Source organism: Acanthaster planci, linkage group LG07, assembly GCF_054643075.1.
Source record: "Acanthaster planci isolate LZ-2023a linkage group LG07, COTS_SCS, whole genome shotgun sequence".
Classification (NCBI taxonomy): Eukaryota; Metazoa; Echinodermata; class Asteroidea; order Valvatida; family Acanthasteridae; genus Acanthaster; species Acanthaster planci.
In genome coordinates, this window is record NC_141783.1 from 15,642,937 (window position 1) to 15,667,191 (window position 24,255).

Here is a 24,255-nt window from a genome sequence, read left to right on the forward strand (position 1 = left end):
ACGGGAATCGCAGCCTAAGCTGAAATTTTAGTAACAATGAGATAAAAAAAAAAGAGACCGACTGGAGTCGAGTGTAACTTAATGGCGCATGCGCATTGTTAAAAAGCCACTGACTACTGGCCTAACTATAGTTCGCGCCCGAACTTTCCCCAGCTTTCATCAGCTGCGGCGGCGCTGTTGCGCGGGAGCGATGAGGGGCTTGTCGCGTCGCCAAGATTTTTTTTGGGGGGGGGAGCAAAGTACTCAGCAGCCGACTGATAAACCATTCAACGGTGAAAGGAATTAATTCCAAGATACTTGTCAAGTGCCGTCGTGATGTTAATGTCCTTTCCTTTATCAACTCTGTCGCTTTATATGCTCCTTTGTCCCGCTTTTCAAGTTTTATCAAGTGATGTTTATGGAGTGCAATGATTGAAGTCGGTAACCAGCAGTGATTTTACTGAGTCATTTTGGTATAAGTCAAAGTATCAAAACCAAGGTCTTGTTTTCCCAAGTTCATCTGAAGATTATATAATTATGGTGCCCGAGGAGTACGTTTTGTCTGACATTCTTCATGGGTGATTTGATTTGTGATATTTTGGCAAATCATCTCACTAGTCGGAGAGCCTCAGTATTAATATTGTCATCAAAATGTGTTGATATCTCTGAAGACATCAACGAAACAACAGACTGAATTGTACATAGGCCTAGACGTATTTTCCTAACCTTGCATTCATTTTGACAAAACTAAAAACGTCAGCAAGTCAAATTTACTCGTCAAGTTTCATCATTTTGCCTGTAATGATTTTTCCCTGGGACTCCACGGTCTCAAATGAGCAGAATTTATTCGGTGAATTCCCGATTTGAACGATTAAGAAATTATCATTCGCCCATCCACCTTTCTCCAATTTGTATGTTTCGTTTGTGGGTGTTAATCTTTTTTATGGCAAATGAAGTATTCCACTCAGATCAAATATAGGAAACTAAAATGAGTGAGGCCATCAAACGGCTGCTAAAATGTATTTTTTTGTAAAAACAGGTCCAATAATAAAATGGGTGTAATCATCAAGTTGGGTAACCACAGGCAAAACTGGCTTTGTTGCACCGATTAACAACCACTGGATCGATCCTCGCGCGTACCAGCGCTAGCTGTCAATTAACCCCCTGAGTTCCGCCATAAAAAAAGTGGGAGTGACGAACTTGAAGCCCGCATTGTCGATCTTGGCACACCTCCCACTAACCTGGCAGCCCCCCTCCCTTCACGGTGCCTTTGCGAACTGACCAGTTTGTACAAATACATCCAATAGTTGACTTACTGCATGAAGCACCCAATATCAGTCTCTCGATACTTTTCTCCAGTTTGACTTTAAACACTTCTGACCTGGGATGGAGTTAACTAGAAACCCAAACCAGCCCCCAACTTGCAATACAAACATGTAAGCGCAACCGAACAAGAGTTGGCAGTCAGTTTGCCCGTGTCAGTCGGTCTTGATTACACTAACCTAGCGCCACTAGTAACCTTTGTGTGCAGTATGTTTGTTAAACCCTTTATTACCGGTTCCAAAGTCCGCTCGAATTACAATGAATAATCTCGTTCTTCATAATGCGCAAAAATCGCACCGCCCAAAATTCCGGCTGCATGCGCACTGGCGATGACATTTGGAGCGTATGGTCTAACATTCCCCAACAAGGTAGATTTGCGCCATTTTACCCCCTGGGATTAATTTTCTGTTGCCGTGGTCTCGTCAATCAGATCTTCTCGTGAGATGATTTGCAGGTAAGGAATCGAGGAGGAGAGAAAAGAAATTCAGCATGAACCGCTTTCACGAGGCTGCACGAGATGGCCACTTGGATTCACTGCGAGATGCGACTCGGCGCGAAGCCAACAAACCAGACGATACGGGCCGAACACCAACATTATGGGCGGCATATCAGGGCAACACAGACGCACTACGTATACTCGTTTCTAGAGGGTACGTATTCCACTTGGATGAAAAATTCTTCTTATTTCATTGAAAATGCCAAGAGCAAACACGTAATAATTGTGTATAGGGTGTGCACTCTAAAAGCTACCCAGAAGGTAGAATCCGGATACGCTTGACTCTTTTTCGTTTTAAAAAGAACACTTTGCGGATCCGAAATGAGCGGGATAATGTCATTTCTAACTTGGAAAATGACTTTATTTTTTTACCTGGAAAAGGATAGAGGAAGTCTGCTTTCATATTCCAGGTCAATTTGGCCCAACCGTTTTTAGAGTGGGTGTCTGTGTGATAATAATAATCAAGTGCCGAAGTAGGCCTTGCATAGACGATTTATGACCCACGCACCTACATGGTGCCGTACATTGGCGGACCGAGTTGTATTTTTTCGGAACTGCGCTTCTCATTGGGTCGACTCTGACATGGCATCGGGACATGGATGGATCCTTGATCTACTGATTGGCAGATCTGTGTTCTTTGACACTGAAGATACTAGTCACATTTAGTCCGACTGACCACATAAAATGCCCGCAAACACCGTCGGAAACATCAGAAAACAGAAAAGGTCCGGAGACATATTGGAAAATTTAATGTCCGAATCCCTTGTCTCATACTCTCAAATTTCTTGACAACATTCCAGCAACTGATTGCAGAATTAACCGTGATTGTGAAAGAGAATTCCCGTTCGGCATAATTACTTTTGATTATTAAAACTCAGTTGACATGGTGCCCTTCCTGTTGACGGAAAGGAGCATCCGTTAACTTTATTGCAGGGGATGTATGGAGAGCTAGTGTTTATTCTCGGCCAATTATCTGTTGAATTTGGAGCACGAAGTTCAACAAGTTCCCGCGCGATGTTAGTTTACACTCTTGCTCTGTAATTTATGTCAATAGACGAGAAATATGTGTTGGACAGAGATAGTTACGGGTAGGATTGTCAAGTGATAGGTGAGAAAAAATACCAGCATTTTCAGGTCTTTTCTTGTCAGATTTACTCTAAGATGAATATCAAATTTTTTTTCTCGGCTATGTTTCTTCAGAAAATTGTCTCCTGGTAAATTTCTTCAAACTGTGTGATATCATAATTGGATCCAGTTATAATTCTGTGAAGCACAGACTGATGCTCGGAACTCAAATTTTCGTATTAGGTGTTCTAGCCATTATGTATACAAAATGCTCATGAAGCCCTTGCCTCTACAAGAAGAGGCCGAAAATAGTACGAGCCTGCTGAGGCCAACGTCAAGGATGGGGAGGGGGGGTGACACCCATCGTATATTGGTGGGTCATCATTTCGAAAAACAAAAAATACATATGAGCCCCGTATACGACATCCTTTGTCCAATCATTATGCTCGTTATGGCAACGTTGCCTAATTTTAACAAGTGAGTAAAATAGTTTCAAGCATCGATTATCACTTTTTTATCTTCATGAAAAAACACTTTGTGATATTAATTGCATCATGTCGGAGATAAAGATTGCACTTTGTGATATCGGTTTGGACTATAGACGAATAAACATATGTTATCATTGCTGCTTAAAAACAAAATCCTCTTCAAAATTCAGTGGCCGATACCAAGATCATATAGCCATTATTGGCAGCATTAAAGTCTAATTGTAATCAGCTACACTGAGTGCGTTGGCCTGGTGCAAAATACCGAGTGACTCTTGAACACACCAAATTAAGCACAAGAAAGATTTGCTTAGCACAAGTGAAAAGGATAAGGCAAAAAAGTTCTTCTGTACATCTAATATTTTGCAACATGTGCTCAATAGCGCGCCGCCAAGAGTTTGTAACACGTTGGCCATGCGCGAAATCTGTCAACCCAACGCGCGTTTGGAAAGGGTCGACAGATTTCGTGCATTGTGATTGGCAAACACCTTGCAAACTCTTGGAGGCGCGCTATGGTGAATCGTCCGTATTGACTCTTTTGACTTGGAATCCCTGCTACACGTTTCTGCTACACAGTGTCATTAGATCCACGTTTAATTAACAAATTGCAAATGGATTGAAAATTAACCTTATTGAATATTTGTTCTAGTCATCAAATGAAATTTCATTTTTTTAAATGTCAACCTCGTTCCTATCCATTCTCTTATGGATTATAAGTAGTCACAGTTGTGTCCTACTCTTGTTTGCTGTATTACCCTCCCGGTGTGTTGTTTTTGGAAGACTGTGCACAAAAAGCCAAATACCAAAAATAGCTCTTGGTCGTCGACATTTTCCTGTGAAAATTCTTCTAAGTTGGTGCAAATTTCTTTCTCTTTTCTTCTGTACATTCTTTAGCAGTGACAAAGTGATAGCACAAGATGTATTATTGCTTGGAAGCAAATAACTTAAAAGTTCATCATCCGTATGTACAATGTTTTTCAAAATTTTCCTTTTCAAACAACCCCAGGGGCAACCCAGATGTGTGCGACATTCAGGGCCACACCGCTCTGCACTACACTGCCCTCTCTGGCCACGTCAACACCGCTACCTTCCTGGTGTCCTTCGGGTGTAATGTCTGGGCCCTGACCAACGACCACCGGACCGCCCGGGATCTGGCCGCCGAGAACAACCACAAAGCCTGCTTGACCCTCTTGGACGAGGTGATGGCTGAGCAGTCGGCCAAGAACCGGAAAGAGGTCAAGAAACTAAAGGAGAAGGCCATGGGCGATGCCGACAAGCGAGCCAAGAAGCTGCAAAAGATGCAGGCGGAACACACAAAGTGGCAAAAGAAGGAGGAGAAGAAAGAAGCCAAGCAGAGCGGTTTGTACAAGAAGAAAGCTGGTGGGAAGAAGGAAGGATCTAGCCCAGCGGTTAGAAGGCCGCATCGAAACAGCACCGGGGCGATGTTCTCAGAGATCACTTCCTCCAACAATAGGGGGCGCTCCAAATCGTCACTGGTCCCCGGGGCCCAACACTCCGAGGACAGCCTCAGCAGGTCGACCGCAGACTCTAGGTCCAACGCCAGCGACCGCAACGACGACAACAGTAGTGACGAGGACGAGGCCAAACGGCCCGATATTCGGGAGCAGGGCTTCTGGCAGCCGTTTGCCGGCTCCAACATCGCCTCAACTGTTCAGAGTTTACCGTCTAGGAAGCCCGGGGAAGCTGATGTCACACAGGAGGAGGACTTGCTCAACGACGTGGACATTGAGCACGAATACGGAAAAACCAACGGTGATCCCAATGTCCCCAAAATCTACGTTAGTAAGCCGGACGATCGCAGACATTCGTCGACCGATCAGAACTCGAACGAGCTGGACTGGAATCCAGACGACCTGGACGACGATGACGACGACGACGTCGGGCCAAGCACCAGTGATCTGGAGTTCTTCCTGGCCGTGCATAACCTACTGGATTACCTGCCGGTGTTCACCCGCGAGGAAATTGATCTCACTGCGCTCATGCTGCTCCACGACGATGACTTTGTCAAGCTCGGTCTACCCCTGGGTCCGAGAAGGAAACTGACCGATGCCATCTCTCGACGAAGGGAAGCAGTGAACAACCCGGGAGTTATGAAAGACACTTATTTTTAGATAGAATGACATATTCAGTTACAGCCATCTGCGTCGATTTTGATTTTCCGCAGTTGGCTTGGTCTCTGGTGCCATCTTCATTTCTGCCCAACTTCAACCAAATCAAAGTATTCAAAACTTTGCCGCTTATTAAAGGATTTGACGACGAACCTTTAGAGACAGAGTTAGGAGCCTGAACATCTCCCAAAGCCACTGAGCCGATGACATGCAAAACCAAGATTTGGAATGGATTAAGCAAATTCCAAACAGTAATGGCTGCCGCCGAACAGCAAATTGCGCAGCGCACCAATACTGAAGTCCCGACAGTTAGTTTTTCCAGTGCATAATGGGGCCCACAGATATTTGCAGCTTCGCTTATCGACAATGCATTATACGCAGCTACTGATAATCAAAAATGCGATCAATCTCTGTTGATTGGTTCGACTAGCCACTGTCAGTTGTCGTGGATTACCGATGTTCTCGATCCACAAAGCGGCTATCAGACAATGATAGTAAGCCCAGCTTCGCTTCAAGCGTTCTGAGTGTTCTTGGGTAGAGATGTAGGAGTAATCATTGCTAAATAAGGGTACTGACTCACATCACCTGCTTCATTATTTACCGTCAGTATCGCACTGGAAAAAGCTAAGTCAAAATGACAGCAAAGTGTCGAGTGTATAGAATTGCTTGGATCTTGGCTGCCATTTGTATTGCATGATATTGTGCGAATGACCACGCCGGCCAACGGTCTCTGAAGATAACACACGCATCTAGGGGAAACTGGACGTGACCGCTTAGTAACGGCGCATGCGTTATTTTTGGCCAAAGGGGAATAATTAAGATACGACCAATGACGGTATGTAAACAAAGTGACAACCATTTATAATGGAGATCAGTAGTTACAAGCCATAATGACGATTTGCTATACTGGTGGACGCATGCGCGCAATTCCAACTATCCAATTGTGTGCTATTCGGGAAAAATGGAACTGGACTTTCTTTTCTAACTTGGTGCTCGATGCTTCGACGATTGTCAGAAAGTTCTAGATTTCTCAAGTGAAGAGGCCCACGCCACACACAACAGAGTAATTGTAAGACACAGAACGGTTAATTAACTGTTATAGAATTTCGGGGGGGAAAAGAGAACTCGCAAATCTTGGGGCAGAACTTCAAATCACGACATTTGTCATAAGCAATGCCAGGCTGACATTTTCAAAAGAAAATACTGTACTACGTTAACAGATTGTTGAAATATTTTATATTTTATCGGAGCAATTTTTATCACACAAGTCTAAATCCAACGCATGGAGTACCCAATCGCTCAACCAATCATCCGTGCTCGAATGCTTGTCATTCTCTTTCAGCCAATAAACTTGGACATTTTGAAGGTGTTGTCTGAAATACAAACATTCGAATCGCTCAAGGTTGTAAATATTAATGAGGAGCAGTAAACAGGCAGTGAATAAGAAAAGGTAAAATTGCTGGTACAAATGATCTCAGTGGTTACCACTTTTCGTGGTTTAATCAGGAAATTTATCGAAGTCTTGAACTGTCAATTTCAACTTGAAACCACGTCCATTGCCAGGGCTCCTTTGTATTGAAACATGAGATCGGCGGTTACTATGTACCCGCCACAAATAATTGATAATGAATTGTATTTTGTGTGAAAATTGCGCATTTCTCACAAAGACACCGTCAAGTCAGCTCTTTTAATGTAACACTTGGACAGTCGTTTCTTATGCTGAAGGCTGCAAAACAGTTTGTGCAAAAGTAAGTCATTGGAAATTCTTATTTAATTTTTTTCCAACGCATGGGAAAATCTGCCTCATTCCATATAACCACACAGGGCTAATAATCGCTCACAGTTTCAGCCCTCATTGATAAATTCTGAGGCGACCCCACTGTCTTCTCATAACGCTGACTGAAAGTCCTGATTTGTGAAGAGTAACACCACAGATCCAATTTTGATGAGTGAAAAACAAAAGGGGTTCTCCTCTCTCATGCTGTAACAAGCGACAAATTACACCCTGTGTGATACAATCACAACTCAAGTTTTGTCGCATGAAAGAGCCAGTCATTGGTGTTTTGTCACACCCCCCCCCGCCTTCTCCAACTTTATTTACTACTACTAAGCATCGCCACAAGAACAAGTCATGACCATCACAAGACCAGACAAGACCTCCAGTATGATTGAAAACGCAAGCTGTTCAAACGAACTGCTGTTATTAAAGCATATTGCTTTCATTGTTCATTGCGACTAGTCTTGTGAACGGTTTTGTCTGGTCTTATCTGAGAATCGTTATCAGCTGCCTTTCTAATTGCTAAGCATGACCTGTTAACAACATTGTGAGACAGTCAAAATGAAACAAGTACTTTGAAGTTGAGTTTATTGAATTATTACTGAATTAAGTACAAAGCTCTTACACCTTTTTGTAGGACCGATTTTTTTTGAATGAATGTTCATTTCCGACTCGTTTCATTTACTATTTTCAAATATAGAAAATTGTTTCAGACTTGGCAGGTCACATAAATAGCAGATGGTTAATTTGTTAAAACCTGTCTTCTGCAGACAAGAATTCTGTCGTCTTCTGATGGTGTTGGTATAATTAAACTGCACTTGACAGAAATGTAAACGTGCAAAAAATGAACGTTTTGTCGAGAGCGAATAATTATTTCATTGTCGACATCTGCTCTTTTACCTCCATGTTACTCCCCGTGTCGCACGTAAGCACACGTACCTTTAAAACACAGGCCTACATAAGTGAACCAAAGCTTCTTGACTTGAATTTAACATTAGTTTCAATCAACTTTCAAGTTATTGCTGAGAATCACGACTGACACAAATGACAGCTTCACCACTACGATCACGTGATGCATAGATCTCAAAATTTCAGTCAACTTTCATTCCAAACAGTACATCTGATATGAAAGATTGAAATGACATTGATTATTGATTACACGAGGAGAACAAAATTACCCCGCCCCGTAACTGTTCAAATGATTCGCTCGAAATGCCACAGAAAACTGGCTGTTTTCTGACCCCCCCAAAAAAAAGCCATCGGCCACACTGAAAAAAAAAACCGTGAAGCAAGGAAACATGATGACTATTTGAAAGACGCTACACTGTGAATTTTGCATTCATCATTATTTGGAATGTCTGAGTCGGGGCATTTGGGATGGGATCATTTCAACCACAATTAATTGGTGATCTAAGGCAAGGCATTTGGTTAGCAAGCAAAGATGTTCTATGACAATGAAAAATATGTTGTAATAAGCAATTCTTCTTGACCTGATTGGTTTGTATTAACTGAAAACGTAAAAGCAACGTCTGTGTTGTCCATAAAACCACGCTCCTTGCAAATAAATACTCATTACACCTTTGTTCGTAGATACCCAATTGGATTTTACAAAACCCTGTAAAGAACGACCAAAGCATTCTAATTACACTAATCATGAATTAATAAATAAGTTAATTCTAATTTACATATTTACATGATTTGCAAAAAAAGATTCCCAATGAAGCAATAGAAAATTTAAAGTTTAATTCATCTGTTGAATTAAGGCACTAATTACACATAATTCGGCAAACAAAAATTTGTTCTGATTGATTGGAAAATATAACAGCATAATAATGATTGATCCTGAAAGACATGCATAATTACACATTATTATTGCCATCTTTACATGAAACAGTCACCTACATATGCTTTAAAATTCATACGCCACTCCTAGTTCATAGTAATCAATTACATAGACAGACATTCGAGAAAAAAAATACTTTTTACGATGCATTTGGCATCAAAAATGCACATCAAAAACAGAGAGCTATGGAGCATCAAGCTTGCGTTGCCTTGACACACTCGGGTGCCAACTTGACACGGTGTTAATTTTAACACCTCAGGTTTGGCTGTGAAATGTTTAAAAATATTAACATGAGCAACTGTTAAACATTGACAGACAGGAACAATTCAGTTGGTACAAGTTTTCTATTACTGACGTGAATAGCACATCGCTACCTTATCATCAACTTTAAGATGACAAATAACCAATCAAAGAGAAGCACATGTTTGTGTTGGTTAAAGTTCAGGGGGAAAAAACAGGATGTGGGGCAGATAGTGCAGGAGGTGCAACCTTTGACCTCTTAATGCTAAAAAATACAAATCAAACATATTAGCGGCTCTTCATTACAATATTGGTCGAGCAGACCGACTTTGCCCAGTGGAATTTATCAAAGTTAATGGTGCTGCTGGTGTGACATTGGGGTATCAAGCACGCACCACCCACACGTTTTGAGGCATGTTCCCCATGAACCTTGCATAACTAGGCTGGATTATCAAATGGGCACATCAGGTGCCTAGGTCTGTAAACAAAATCATGACCTACAAATATTTGAGGGCCTACAAATATACCACAGTTTATGTTCAACCCTTTGGCTTCTCTACTTGAAGTTTCGATTTGGAGAAAGCTTCGGACTACCTGGCAGCTGGCAGAGTGCAAGCTTAGCATCAACATGATATGCAAAGTTCCAGGGTTTTCCAAAGCCCCAGGGTTCTCCGGTGCTCCGGGGTTTTCCAAAGCTATGAACTTGCTGCTCGTACATCACCCACAATTGGGCCTATGTAAGGGCGCTCAGGGCCTACAGTTCACTTAATCGGGCACTGGACTCTGTGACCACAGCTGATCCATATTTCATAGCTGGTGGACGAGTTACTGACGAGAAAGTTGAATTTAACCAACAAAACCCGTCCATGAAGTGTACTCCAATGATATTCAAATAGTGCACTGTACCTAGAAACCATACCTACACTGCTTGATAACAGCATAGTCTAAAATGTCACAACTAATGTATCACATATGACCCAGTTATGTTCAGTAATTTAAACTGGAGCCATCAATAATTTGTGACTCTCACTTAGCAATGACAAAACATGGCCCACATAAGTTCACTATTTTCTCCCAACTTCTTTCACACAGACACAACCTGAAACTAAAACATGAAGATGGATACAAAACAGAATTTGGCAATAAAACAAGGAAAAGTGTGGGATAAAATAATTTAAGGCATTTTATGAGGTGACCTTTAAATTAATTGAAATGAAAGAGTGCACTAAGAAGCACCACCAGTCACTAACGACGCAGGTAACAGCATTTGAAATCACTTTGTTCTTAGGTACATCGTACCTAGAGATAAAAATAATATCACTAAAAGCAATCAGAGAGACCAAGTACATTTCCAGACAACTGGCCTTTACTTCAAACCTTCTCACTAAAAGCACTTTCCTGGTTTTGGTCCTCCAAGTACCTGTATTCTTAGCTGAGTGTTTATTGCAACTATGCACAATGACCAAAGAAAAAAACTGTCGAACAAACCTGAAATTTCAGTATTCGAAGCTAAACCGAGACCAGTGTCACAGAAATATAATGGTTAAACCAGCCAGTGTGCTTATTGTGGCTCTTCTGCCAACTTGTTCTGGATACTAATGACTTTTTTGATGCATTTTCAGCTACATTGGGAGACAGGAAATGCTGTAGTGATAGCCAGATTATGTCTCTCAAGATCGGCATCACTGTTTGCTGGTATTCATCTAGTCCTTGCTGAATGCAATATTGATGAAGGATCTTTTTCTATGCAGGTCTATGAGACATTTCTTTTTTTTTTTTTGCATGTAGTATTTTGAAAACTGCCTTTGTATCTATGGTAAATGCCACGTTCAGCTGTTACATAATCTTGAGAGGGAAATGTAAAGGGTTGTGGGTGGCCCTGACTGGCAGACAGAAATGCAAAACTTGGTAGTGATGTAGATTTGCGCAATTCATCATTGGTGACCAATCACAAGGTACCCATCTGACCTAAACCAAATGTGGCCACGCACAAACTGCCCAATCAGAGTTCCTCACATTTAGCCTGTACCACGACCTTGTAGATCTCAGTATACTGGGTATGAACAAAAACTTTTAGCTGGTAACCATGACATAGTTAGTATGACTGTTTCTATGAAATTGGTCTCCACTGAGGCTGGCATCCAGCCGATCACATCTTCCGATATCCAATCCTTTGGTTCCTTGTTACCCCAAAGCCAGACACTGACAACTGGTTTTTGCGCTGGTACACTGGATATGTCGGTTGCTGGCGCTTGCCGACTGGCTGCTTGCCTCCCAGGAGTTGAGGCGTGCTGTGGTTGGACATGTCATTATTTGCAACTCCTATGTGGTAGATAAGGAAGGAAGACATTACACAGCATTGCATCCCAGGTGCTATGGCAGATTTACGTTTTTGTTGGTTTTGGATTATGATTTTTGTCAAAGTACTTTGTGCATGTCTAGGTCAAACCACGAGAGATTGTGGCTTGCAGTATATGCCTGAAACATTAACGTTGGATTAGGGTGTCTTAAAGCTCATCTCCAAGAAGGCAGCATTTCCAAAACAAGCTTCCCTGTGGATGGCCAACTTGGAAGCGCTGCAGTCGAGTCCACCACCAATCCCTGCAAGTTTATCACAAGTGATTCGGCCGAAAGCCAAGTCACAGTCTATTCAAATAGACAGAAGCATTCCATTGTTCACCCTGTTGCTTGTGAGGGGGACTTGTGAAGGACTGGACTAAAGCACTGCAGCTTGGGCCTCGTGGTCAGCGGCCCAGCCTGTGCTGACATCAGTAGCTTAGTGCATAATTCATGAAGTAGGTTCTTTGCTAACAAGCAATACAGACGGTGACCCGCTGCTTTTGAATAGAAAACCGTATAACACTCTCTGAATATCTGATGCCGGGCCGGGAGTCCTGCAAGGTACATGTATTTCCACAGGAACAAGAAATGGTACTGTGTGTTAGTGCTAGTTATTAAGGCATAGAGCACTGCCTTTTACTTCTCATCTGAATTTTCTTTCCCAGCTTACCCCTTGTTCTTTTCTGTAAGCTCTGTCCCTTCCCCCTGTCCACGCCCACTTGATGGACTGCGTTGATGTTGGTGGGCGTGCTGCGGGAGCCTAATATGGTGGTGTCTTGTTCACCTAGACGCAATAGTGACAACCAAAACCAAATGTTTCTCAAAAACACAAATGGCCACTGGGTCTTGGACGAGTTACTGCATTCTTAAATAAGACCTCTTCCGTCATTGTTTACCTTTTTGAGAGGGGCTTCAACAAAAGAACACGTGAAGTTTACCTGAGATTTTTTCCTACAATTCTATTCATGAATATCGTTGATGGTAATTACGATCATAATCAAACTGATCATGGATCCCAATTCAATCAAACAAGGCAAATGGATATGTACAACTGAAAATTTTAAAAGTGAAACAGCTAAAATTCCAATTGCTTAATAAGTAACCGTCAAATAGGGCCCAAGTCAAAAACAAAAAGTCACAGTCAAATCAAGATCATTGATTCCGGTGTACAATTCACATTTTCCAGTCGTGGTGGAACTTTCTGAAAAGGGGGTGGGTAGGTGGGGAATATACATATCTCTGAAGTGAGAGTTCCAAGGGGGAAGGGGGGTTCAACCAGTCTGAAAGAAAACAGCGGGTAAGAGAAAATGATACTAACCTGCATGATGGACTATGGGGTATTTGACTTTGCCAGTTGGGTGTGTGTCTGGGCCAGCATGCGTTGCCGTTGCTCTGGGCACAATCTTCTTTCCATGACCCCGGTGATGGGCGTCAACGGACGGGTACGCCCTGTTGTGCCCCCCTTTGGAGGGCATGTACATCACATGTCCGCTGGATTCGTATCCGAGCCCTCTTCGGCGCCGCTTCTCCGCCAGTTGCTTTTCCGTCGGGCGTTTTATGCTGCCGCCTCCCATGTTCTTGTGCCTGGAGTGCCTGACATTGATGTTGGAGTACGTGTCAGTCAGCTCGCTTCTCCTGTCTATGGTGACAATGGACATGTTGTCGTCATTGTTCGGGTCGTTGTGACCAGCGTTGTGCATGCTGTTATGCTTGGAGAGCCTGCTCATGGTCAGGTACTCCCTGTCCGTGTCAGGCTCTGAGACCTCGTAGACGGACCGCAGCGAGACGATGGTCTTCTCGTGCAGGTTCATCTTCTCAGGCCGGCTGCCCAGCTTCTCAAATTGCTTTTGGGAGTTGCGCTTCTGGGCGGCGATGGCGGCGATCTTCTTGGTGCGCTGGATGATCTCCTTGCGATTGTTGGCCACGAGGTCCGGGTCCGAGTCGCCCACCTCCAGGTCGTGCAACGACCTGGCCTTCATCAGGGTGCTGCCGGGGGACTGGGGATGCTTGCCATGGTCGTTCAGCGTCTCTAAGCTCTCGTGCTTTGTGACCGGGGGTGTCACGGTGGCCACCAATGGAGAGCTGGTTTGGACTTTGATCTTGGGCAGGGAGCCAAACTCTGATTTCTGGCGCAGCTGGTGTGCCCGGGGGCTTGGGTTGAAGACGCGAGGCTGGTTTGAACTGAATTCGAGAGAGGAAGAACGGAAGTAAATATCACAGAGGTAAACAATCACATCTCTAATCATGCCAACAAATGTTTACCAACAGCATTGTCTCGCTGAAGGAATACTGCCATTTCCAATTTTATTTCAATCTAAAAGGACCACCAGAGACAAATGTTCAAAGGAGGCTGAAGAAACAGGTGCAAAGCGGACATGTCTGATGTGTTTGATTGGATTGGGAGGAATGTAGTCAGCTTTCGGAAGGGGGGGGAGATTAAAAAATGGATGAAAACAACCAGGGGATCAATCTCTCCATTTCTACTCGGTGTATGGCGAGTATTCATCACTTGTTTCATTTGTCCAACAGGATTATGGCGGCAGGATTCGTCACAAAAACATTCAAGGCTTTTACCTGTCTTCTGGTACGTGGGTAGGTTTCTTTGTTCTAGCCTTTATGTCCATGGATTCCTTTTCTGGTAAGGTGTCATCTGATCCCTCCTGCAGGGCTTTGAGGGTTCGCAGATTCAACATTGAGGTAGCCTAAACCCAGAATGTTACCACAGAAATATTTACATTTTGACAACTGCCACACGATGGCATACGAGAACGGATTACAAGCAACCGCGTGCAGGTCTATGCACTTGTTTTTTGCATGCTCTTTGGTTTTTAAGGCCCTACTGTTGGCCCTCTCGAAACCCTCCAATCCTCCATTCCAGAGCTGTTGCACTTTGCCGCATCAAGCGATGCCAGGCAATATCACTAGCAACAAGTGCCTAATGACCATTGCCTTAAAACCCTTGCTCCATTGCTACCTTGTTTTCTGCGTCACTCTTCAATTGGCCACCATGGTAGAAAACCCGCTGCTTTTCCCATGAAAAACCAAGACCACAGAAAGTCATACATCTCAACCGACGTTGATGCAACTGTATTTTAGTGGTTATGTATTAGAATTAAAGAACGCACTAAGCTACTGGAATTTTGCCAGCTGCACAAGAAAAAGAACTCTGTAATGGTCTCAATTTCCTGCATTTCCTAAATGCTTTCTAGACAAATTGAAGACAGAATAAACTTAGAACCAGTGTTGCCACTAAGGGCAATTCTGATTTTTTTGCATGGTTACAAGTGTACAGGAAATGGAACTAGAAGACGTATTCTTTTTTTTCTCAAAACCTGAAATCTAGTGATGGGAAAAGTCAGTACCTTGATGTCCCTGATATTTTGAAGGTTGGGATTTGTGCTGATGATGGACATTTCATCAAAGACAGCCGACGTATACTGATCATACCAGTCCTCCAACTGCTGAGGCCGGAATATCCCGTGCTCTATGGGAAAAAAAGAGACACCAATCCCTGAAACTACTCTCACACCATGCTTTGAGATCTACCCCACACTAGCTAGTGAATCTTACTCTCACAAACTCTAGGGCAGCACCGAATAAAAGTGCTTATTAAATTATGTACGTGTATCTTTAGGGCAAAACCACATAATACATAAATTTGCATTAACCAATGTAAAACTCCATAAATAGTCATTAATCACAGCTACTTTGGAATGGAGAACAAACCTCTGAACGAAGTTGTGATCAAGTAATACTAAGTATTCATAATTACCTCAGACAGTCTCTCTCTTCAACAATGCGCAAACTGACTGTGTATTAACATTTGATAATGCCCACTGAGAAGTGATAATGGTTGGTCAAGAATCTGTGTGTCTGCAGCTCGCCACACGCCCATCAATTGGGCAATATGCACAGGGAATGTTCCATGGACGGGGGTATTCAGGGAAATGAAAGTAAATTCCTAATGTGTATTAAAAAAATCATGAGTTTCCCAGGTTAATTTGGTGGAATGCAGCGGCACGTTAAATAACATCTTTCAATATGAATCACACAAAAGAGCAAGGTACGCATTGCAATACTGAGCACACGTGTGTGTGTGACCTGCTAGCAAAAAGAGAAATGCAGATAGAACTTACTGTTGATGAGTGATCGTTGTTCCTGGATGATCCTGTCCGACAGCAGTCGGTGCTTCTCGTAGCGTCGGATTAGCGTCTCTTTCTGCTCTGTGGTATGTTTGTGAATCAGCGCTTGGGATTTCAGCTCCGTGTCTACAGAACGGCTGGTCAAGGATCAAGTTGTTCAATACTTTCCAAAGAGGGTGTAAAATGGTTTAAAAAATGGACTTGAACAGAATCAGTTCCAAGTTGATGAAATCTGAAATACAAAACAAGCACTGAGTAAGACAAGACCAAGACAACAGATGGGAAGAAAAGCTGGCATTGTTCCAAGTCTACAAAATACAAGATTTATTTAAACAGCCTTGCAGTGCCCCTATGACATTTAGAATCCAGATGAATGGATCACAGGTTCAATGAAGTACCCCTGTGTATCTTTATTAAAAGGGGATGGGCCATGTAGGGTTAAATTGTCGTTATGTGATAGTTTTCAACCGTCTTATATACAATACGTTGGATTAACCCCTCTTTAAGTCATTAAATCAGCAAACTTGGTCGATGAGGGCAGCAGACAAATCTTTGCAAAAATGTGACTTCATTGGACAGACTCAACTTTCCAGACAAGAATGCATAGTTCTGGCAAGAAAGTTGATCGGTCCGCGCAAGAATAATATTCTCTTCTCTGGAGCGTAGTCGGGTACGTAACTTGTACGTGTCAAGTCAACCACATTTTGTCTTGTTTCCCTAGTGCAAAGAGAAAAATTGTCGGAATGGAACACCAACTTTGACGAAGTAGGCTAGCCTATAACCATGGCAAAAAAAACGACTTCTACCATACACCTATTGAATAGCCAATGGTAGGACAATTACGTCTCTTCAGAAAGACAAATTTATATAATGGTACAAGAAAAAATAAAATCATGACCAGTCAGTGTTTTGTTGTCGGTCCTCTGGGTCACCGCCATGCCCGTGGCCAACAGCCTCGAGTTGTAAAATCTCTTCCCGAGTGTATTCTGGTTCAAACTGACAAGGCAATATTTCTTGTGCCTCATCAGCTCCTGCAACGTCGCTTTCTTCATCAAAAGAATAAGACGAACATGACAACTGATCGCTGTCATGATTGGAAAAAGCATCAATGCTGGAATTATCGTCGCTTGAGTCTGACATGATGGCACACACTAACGCTACAGCATTACATACATGTTGATGCGTCGTTGCGTAACAGTTAACAGTCGCTGGAAAAACGACTCTGTCCTATGATGTCGTGATTGTTGGGAATGTCAGACAACTTTCGGTACCTGACGGCTGTTGTTTAGCTTTTGCTCCCAGAAGGGAGTAAAATAGGGTCGTGAAAAGTATAATTTTTAATATATTTCCGCGCATTTTGAAATTGTGCAGGTAATTTTTCTGGTTATATATATGTTTGTTTTAGGTGTTTATGCATGTTTTACAAGAAATATTCCCAGCACGGCCCATCCCCTTTAATACTTCAAACTCTTTTTACCCATTCCAAGAGCCATTCTTGACTTAAGGAGATGTTTAGTCTGCCCAGAGAGATTTGGTTTCTTTAACCATTATATGGCTAAAGGCAAAGCAAGTGAGGAAGTCAGGCATCACATGAGTGCAAGTGGAACAGGGAATAATGTAGTGCGTCTGTGTCCCATGTAACACGGTGCCAAAGGCCGAGTAGGATGTGGGACAAACACATGACATTATTCCGTGTTCCATCAGCGTGAGCGTGACAACAAATTTACCTTTAAGCAAATTTGACGTGCAGTAAAGATGTTATAGGGGTCTATCACTAAACTGCATAATAATGGAGATCAATGGGGCCTATGCACGCAAATGTGCCAGGTTTAAAGTTATTCCTCTATGAGTGAGCTTTCTATGCGTTATGCTTTTCACATGAAAACAGTGCAATGCACGGAGTCGGAATAATGCATCACGTAGGGTTTGAAATGGACCGCGCAACACAGTCACATGCCACACTGTTTGTTGCCATGGATCGACCAATCAGCATTGAAAATTCAAGTTTTCCTAAAGATAAAGTAGTTGTTGTATTTACAGCATGCGACAAGCTAAATGGTAACATGAAGGAAAGACGCAAAGGATACTCTCAATCTCCAGCTCATGGACCTTGCAAAGCATGCTGAGGATCTCGCCCTGCTCCTCACTGGTGATCTTCTTTGGGAGAACCTATGAAACAAAGGCATGCAAAACAGACTTGAAATCATACCCTGTTACTGGCACACCAGAACCACATCTGAAGCCATGTATGGTTTCAATGACAACCATTACTCCCTGTAATTGAGGGACTGAGCAGGAAACTGCAGATGGGTCTGCGGAGACAACTCTCTTGATGCAAGGATGCATCGCATGCAAAAGATGGCCACGTAGTAGACAGCCAGTTTTCAGCTAAATGCCTACAACCCCACAACCATTCCGAATGCAACCAAATGTGGTCATGTGACAGAAATGGATGGCACTAAGGTTGAACTGCATTACAACTTCACAAACATGAAACCTGCAACATCAAACGGGGAAATATCTTGAAACTTTGCGTCCATACACCCGCCCTAATCTCCTTACATAAGCCCCTCCCCCATATCTCCTCACCTCTTCCAGTGTGTTTGCATTCGTCCTGACCTCCTCCAGTCTTCCCTCCAGCTCCTTCTGGGCCGTCACCAGCTTGTTCTTCCGGCCCACCAGCACGGCGATCTCCTCCCGGGCATTCACGATGTCCTCGGGCTCGGGGGACTCCGATGTCGTGCTGTCTGCATCCGTCTCCTTCTCCTGGTTTTGCTCTGCCAGAGAGAAAAGCATGACAAAACCTTACTTTGTTACTCCGGGTGCAGCCGGTTGATTAGGACACCGACTGACACTGCACTTTGCATCCAATTTCAAAGTTCTCCCTAAGTGAAATTGTGGCTCCTGATAAACAGCACATTCATTCACGAATCAATCCCAATATTATACATGTAAGTAACGGCCAAAGGCGGAACCAAAACCAAATGTTCAGGGGGGAATAGTTTTTCAGGTACATAATATATAGAAAGTTGTTTATGCAACCTGTTACAACCTTTCTGAGGGGTGAGGCTGCATTTTGGGCCTTTAACACACTTTTGGAGGGAAGGAATATCAAGTAGTCTTTCAAACTTTCTTTCTCTCATTCTATTGTGAGCTTTGAAGTTTCTCTAATTCTATTGTGAGCTTTGAAGTTTCTCTCATTCTATAGTGAGCTTTGAAGTTTCTCTCATTCTATTGTGAGCTTTGAAGTTTCTCTCATTCTATAGTGAGCTTTGAAGTTTCTCTCATTCTATAGTGAGCTTTGAAGTTTCTCTCATTCTATTGTGAGCTTTGAAGTTTCTCTCATTCTATTGTGAGTTTTGAAGTTTCTCTCATTCTATTGTGAGTTTTGAAGTTTCTCTCATTCTATTGTGAGTTTTGAAGTTTCTCTCATTCTATAGTGAGCTTTGAAGTTTCTCTCATTACATTGTGAGCTTTGAAGTTTCTCTCATTCTATTGTGAGCTTTGAAGTTTCTCTCATTCTATAGTGAGCTTTGAAGTTTCTCTCATTCTATTGTGAGCTTTGAAGTTTCTCTCATTCTATTGTGAGCTTTGAAGTTTCTCTCATTCTATAGTGAGCTTTGAAGTTTCTCTCATTCTATTGTGAGCTTTGAAGTTTCTCTCATTCTATTGTGAGTTTTGAAGTTTCTCTCATTCTATTGTGAGCTTTGAAGTTTCTCTCATTCTATTGTGAGCTTTAAAGTTTCTCTCATTCTATTGTGAGCTTTGAAGTTTCTCTCATTCTATTGTGAGCTTTGAAGTTTCTCTCATTCTATTGTGAGCTTTGAAGTTTCTCTCATTCTATTGTGAGCTTTAAAGTTTCTCTCATTCTATTGTGAGCTTTGAAGTTTCTCTCATTCTATTGTGAGCTTTGAAGTTTCTCTCATTCTATTGTGAGCTTTGAAGTTTCTCTCATTCTATTGTGAGCTTTGAAGTTTCTCTCATTCTATTGTGAGCTTTGAAGTTTCTCTCATTCTATTGTGAGCTTTGAAGTTTCTCTCATTCTATTGTGAGCTTTGAAGTTTCTCTCATTACATTGTGAGCTTTAAAGTTTCTCTCATTCTATTGTGAGCTTTGAAGTTTCTCTCATTCTATTGTGAGCTTTGAAGTTTCTCTCATTCTATTGTGAGCTTTGAAGTTTCTCTCATTCTATTGTGAGCTTTGAAGTTTCTCTCATTCTATTGTGAGCTTTAAAGTTTCTCTCATTCTATTGTGAGCTTTAAAGTTTCTCTCATTCTATTGTGAGCTTTGAAGTTTCTCTCATTCTATTGTGAGCTTTAAAGTTTCTCTCATTCTATAGTGAGCTTTAAAGTTTCTCTCATTCTATTGTGAGCTTTGAAGTTTCTCTCATTCTATTGTGAGCTTTGAAGTTTCTCTCATTCTATTGTGAGCTTTGAAGTTTCTCTCATTCTATTGTGAGCTTTGAAGTTTCTCTCATTCTATTGTGAGCTTTGAAGTTTCTCTCATTCTATTGTGAGCTTTGAAGTTTCTCTCATTCTATTGTGAGCTTTGAAGTTTCTCTCAATCTATAGTGAGCTTTAAAGTTTCTCTCATTCTATTGTGAGCTTTAAAGTTTCTCTCATTCTATTGTGAGCTTTAAAGTTTCTCTCATTCTATTGTGAGCTTTGAAGTTTCTCTCATTCTATAGTGAGCTTTAAAGTTTCTCTCATTCTATTGTGAGCTTTAAAGTTTCTCTCATTCTATTGTGAGCTTTGAAGTTTCTCTCATTCTATAGTGAGCTTTAAAGTTTCTCTCATTCTATTGTGAGCTTTGAAGTTTCTCTCATTCTATAGTGAGCTTTGAAGTTTCTCTCATTCTATTGTGAGCTTTGAAGTTTCTCTCATTCTATTGTGAGCTTTGAAGTTTCTCTCATTCTATTGTGAGCTTTGAAGTTTCTCTCATTCTATTGTGAGCTTTGAAGTTTCTCTCATTCTATTGTGAGCTTTGAAGTTTCTCTCATTCTATTGTGAGCTTTGAAGTTTCTCTCATTCTATTGTGAGCTTTGAAGTTTCTCTCATTCTATAGTGAGCTTTGAAGTTTCTCTCATTCTATTGTGAGCTTTGAAGTTTCTCTCATTCTATAGTGAGCTTTGAAGTTTCTCTCATTCTATTGTGAGCTTTGAAGTTTCTCTCATTCTATTGTGAGCTTTAAAGTTTCTCTCATTCTATAGTGAGCTTTGAAGTTTCTCTCATTCTATAGTGAGCTTTAAAGTTTCTCTCATTCTATTGTGAGCTTTAAAGTTTCTCTCATTCTATTGTGAGCTTTGAAGTTTCTCTCATTCTATAGTGAGCTTTAAAGTTTCTCTCATTCTATTGTGAGCTTTGAAGTTTCTCTCATTCTATTGTGAGCTTTGAAGTTTCTCTCATTCTATAGTGAGCTTTGAAGTTTCTCTCAATCTATAGTGAGCTTTGAAGTTTCTCTCATTCTATTGTGAGCTTTGAAGTTTCTCTCATTCTATAGTGAGCTTTAAAGTTTCTCTCATTCTATTGTGAGCTTTGAAGTTTCTCTCATTCTATTGTGAGCTTTGAAGTTTCTCTCATTCTATTGTGAGCTTTGAAGTTTCTCTCATTCTATAGTGAGCTTTGAAGTTTCTCTCATTCTATTGTGAGCTTTGAAGTTTCTCTCATTCTATTGTGAGCTTTGAAGTTTCTCTCATTCTATTGTGAGCTTTGAAGTTTCTCTCATTCTATTGTGAGCTTTGAAGTTTCTCTCATTCTATTGTGAGCTTTGAAGTTTCTCTCATTCTATTGTGAGCTTTGAAGTTTCTCTCATTCTATTGTGAGCTTTGAAGTTTCTCTCATTCTATAGTGAGCTTTGAAGTTTCTCTCATTCTATAGTGAGCTTTGAAGTTTCTCTCATTCTATAGTGAGCTTTGAAGTTTCTCTCATTCTATAGTGAGCTTTGAAGTTTCTCTCATTCTATTGTGAGCTTTGAAGTTTCTCTCATTCTATTGTGAGCTTTAAAGTTTCTCTCATTCTATTGTGAGCTTTGAAGTTTCTCTCATTCTATTGTGAGCTTTGAAGTTTCTCTCATTCTATTGTGAGCTTTAAAGTTTCTCTCATTCTATTGTGAGCTTTGAAGTTTCTCTCATTCTATAGTGAGCTTTGAAGTTTCTCTCATTCTATAGTGAGCTTTGAAGTTTCTCTCATTCTATAGTGAGCTTTGAAGTTTCTCTCATTCTATAGTGAGCTTTGAAGTTTCTCTCATTCTATTGTGAGCTTTGAAGTTTCTCTCATTCTATTGTGAGCTTTAAAGTTTCTCTCATTCTATTGTGAGCTTTAAAGTTTCTCTCATTCTATTGTGAGCTTTGAAGTTTCTCTCATTCTATTGTGAGCTTTGAAGTTTCTCTCATTCTATTGTGAGCTTTGAAGTTTCTCTCATTCTATAGTGAGCTTTGAAGTTTCTCTCATTCTATTGTGAGCTTTGAAGTTTCTCTCATTCTATTGTGAGCTTTGAAGTTTCTCTCATTCTATTGTGAGCTTTGAAGTTTCTCTCATTCTATTGTGAGCTTTAAAGTTTCTCTCATTCTATTGTGAGCTTTGAAGTTTCTCTCATTCTATTGTGAGCTTTGAAGTTTCTCTCATTCTATAGTGAGCTTTGAAGTTTCTCTCATTCTATTGTGAGCTTTGAAGTTTCTCTCATTCTATTGTGAGCTTTGAAGTTTCTCTCATTCTATTGTGAGCTTTAAAGTTTCTCTCATTCTATAGTGAGCTTTGAAGTTTCTCTCATTCTATAGTGAGCTTTAAAGTTTCTCTCATTCTATAGTGAGCTTTGAAGTTTCTCTCATTCTATTGTGAGCTTTGAAGTTTCTCTCATTCTATTGTGAGCTTTAAAGTTTCTCTCATTCTATTGTGAGCTTTGAAGTTTCTCTCATTCTATTGTGAGCTTTGAAGTTTCTCTCATTCTATAGTGAGCTTTGAAGTTTCTCTCAATCTATAGTGAGCTTTGAAGTTTCTCTCATTCTATTGTGAGCTTTGAAGTTTCTCTCATTCTATAGTGAGCTTTAAAGTTTCTCTCATTCTATTGTGAGCTTTGAAGTTTCTCTCATTCTATTGTGAGCTTTGAAGTTTCTCTCATTCTATTGTGAGCTTTGAAGTTTCTCTCATTCTATAGTGAGCTTTGAAGTTTCTCTCATTCTATTGTGAGCTTTGAAGTTTCTCTCATTCTATTGTGAGCTTTGAAGTTTCTCTCATTCTATTGTGAGCTTTGAAGTTTCTCTCATTCTATTGTGAGCTTTGAAGTTTCTCTCATTCTATTGTGAGCTTTGAAGTTTCTCTCATTCTATTGTGAGCTTTGAAGTTTCTCTCATTCTATTGTGAGCTTTGAAGTTTCTCTCATTCTATAGTGAGCTTTGAAGTTTCTCTCATTCTATAGTGAGCTTTGAAGTTTCTCTCATTCTATAGTGAGCTTTGAAGTTTCTCTCATTCTATTGTGAGCTTTGAAGTTTCTCTCATTCTATTGTGAGCTTTAAAGTTTCTCTCATTCTATTGTGAGCTTTGAAGTTTCTCTCATTCTATTGTGAGCTTTGAAGTTTCTCTCATTCTATTGTGAGCTTTAAAGTTTCTCTCATTCTATTGTGAGCTTTGAAGTTTCTCTCATTCTATTGTGAGCTTTGAAGTTTCTCTCATTCTATAGTGAGCTTTGAAGTTTCTCTCATTCTATAGTGAGCTTTGAAGTTTCTCTCATTCTATAGTGAGCTTTGAAGTTTCTCTCATTCTATAGTGAGCTTTGAAGTTTCTCTCATTCTATTGTGAGCTTTAAAGTTTCTCTCATTCTATTGTGAGCTTTAAAGTTTCTCTCATTCTATTGTGAGCTTTGAAGTTTCTCTCATTCTATTGTGAGCTTTGAAGTTTCTCTCATTCTATAGTGAGCTTTGAAGTTTCTCTCATTCTATAGTGAGCTTTGAAGTTTCTCTCATTCTATTGTGAGCTTTGAAGTTTCTCTCATTCTATTGTGAGCTTTGAAGTTTCTCTCATTCTATTGTGAGCTTTGAAGTTTCTCTCATTCTATTGTGAGCTTTGAAGTTTCTCTCAATCTATTGTGAGCTTTGAAGTTTCTCTCATTCTATTGTGAGCTTTGAAGTTTCTCTCATTCTATTGTGAGCTTTGAAGTTTCTCTCATTCTATTGTGAGCTTTGAAGTTTCTCTCATTCTATTGTGAGCTTTGAAGTTTCTCTCATTCTATTGTGAGCTTTGAAGTTTCTCTCATTCTATTGTGAGCTTTAAAGTTTCTCTCATTCTATTATGAGCTTTGAAGTTTCTCTCATTCTATTATGAGCTTTGAAGTTTCTCTCATTCTATTATGAGCTTTGAAGTTTCTCTCATTCTATTGTGAGCTTTGAAGTTTCTCTCATTCTATAGTGAGCTTTGAAGTTTCTCTCATTCTATTGTGAGCTTT

General features: G+C 41.0%; 2 protein-coding genes across 2 annotated transcripts in view; one reads left to right on the plus strand and one right to left on the minus strand.

Moving 5' to 3' along the window:
• The first annotated feature begins 1,575 nt into the window (after window positions 1-1,575).
• LOC110980277 (pre-mRNA splicing regulator USH1G-like) lies at window positions 1,576-8,103 on the plus strand. The gene is made up of 2 exons (XM_022236825.2): window positions 1,576-1,952; window positions 4,355-8,103. The coding sequence occupies exons 1-2, from the start codon at window positions 1,792-1,794 to the stop codon at window positions 5,478-5,480; spliced, it is 1,287 nt and encodes a 428-aa protein (XP_022092517.2). The 5' UTR covers window positions 1,576-1,791; the 3' UTR covers window positions 5,481-8,103.
• The window catches only part of kif19 (kinesin family member 19), a 48,349-nt gene continuing 31,919 nt past the window's right edge, over window positions 7,826-24,255 (minus strand). The window contains exons 13-20 of the mRNA XM_022236824.2: window positions 18,409-18,596; window positions 17,907-17,988; window positions 15,814-15,945; window positions 15,040-15,161; window positions 14,252-14,379; window positions 12,996-13,858; window positions 12,348-12,461; window positions 7,826-11,659 (exon numbers count right to left, since the gene is read on the minus strand). Of these exons, the coding sequence (XP_022092516.2) occupies window positions 11,487-11,659; window positions 12,348-12,461; window positions 12,996-13,858; window positions 14,252-14,379; window positions 15,040-15,161; window positions 15,814-15,945; window positions 17,907-17,988; window positions 18,409-18,596 (1,802 nt within the window). The 3' untranslated portion in view covers window positions 7,826-11,486. The remainder of the gene's footprint in view (window positions 11,660-12,347; window positions 12,462-12,995; window positions 13,859-14,251; window positions 14,380-15,039; window positions 15,162-15,813; window positions 15,946-17,906; window positions 17,989-18,408; window positions 18,597-24,255) is intronic.

Excerpts from the sequence above, each read along its gene's own strand:
- LOC110980277 (XM_022236825.2), top strand. The coding sequence starts at position 1,792 with ATGAACCGCTTTCACGAGGCTGCACGAGATGGCCACTTGGATTCACTG. Across the intron at positions 1,953-4,354 it reads CGTATACTCGTTTCTAGAGG|GGGCAACCCAGATGTGTGCG; the intron begins GTACGTATTCCA and ends AAACAACCCCAG.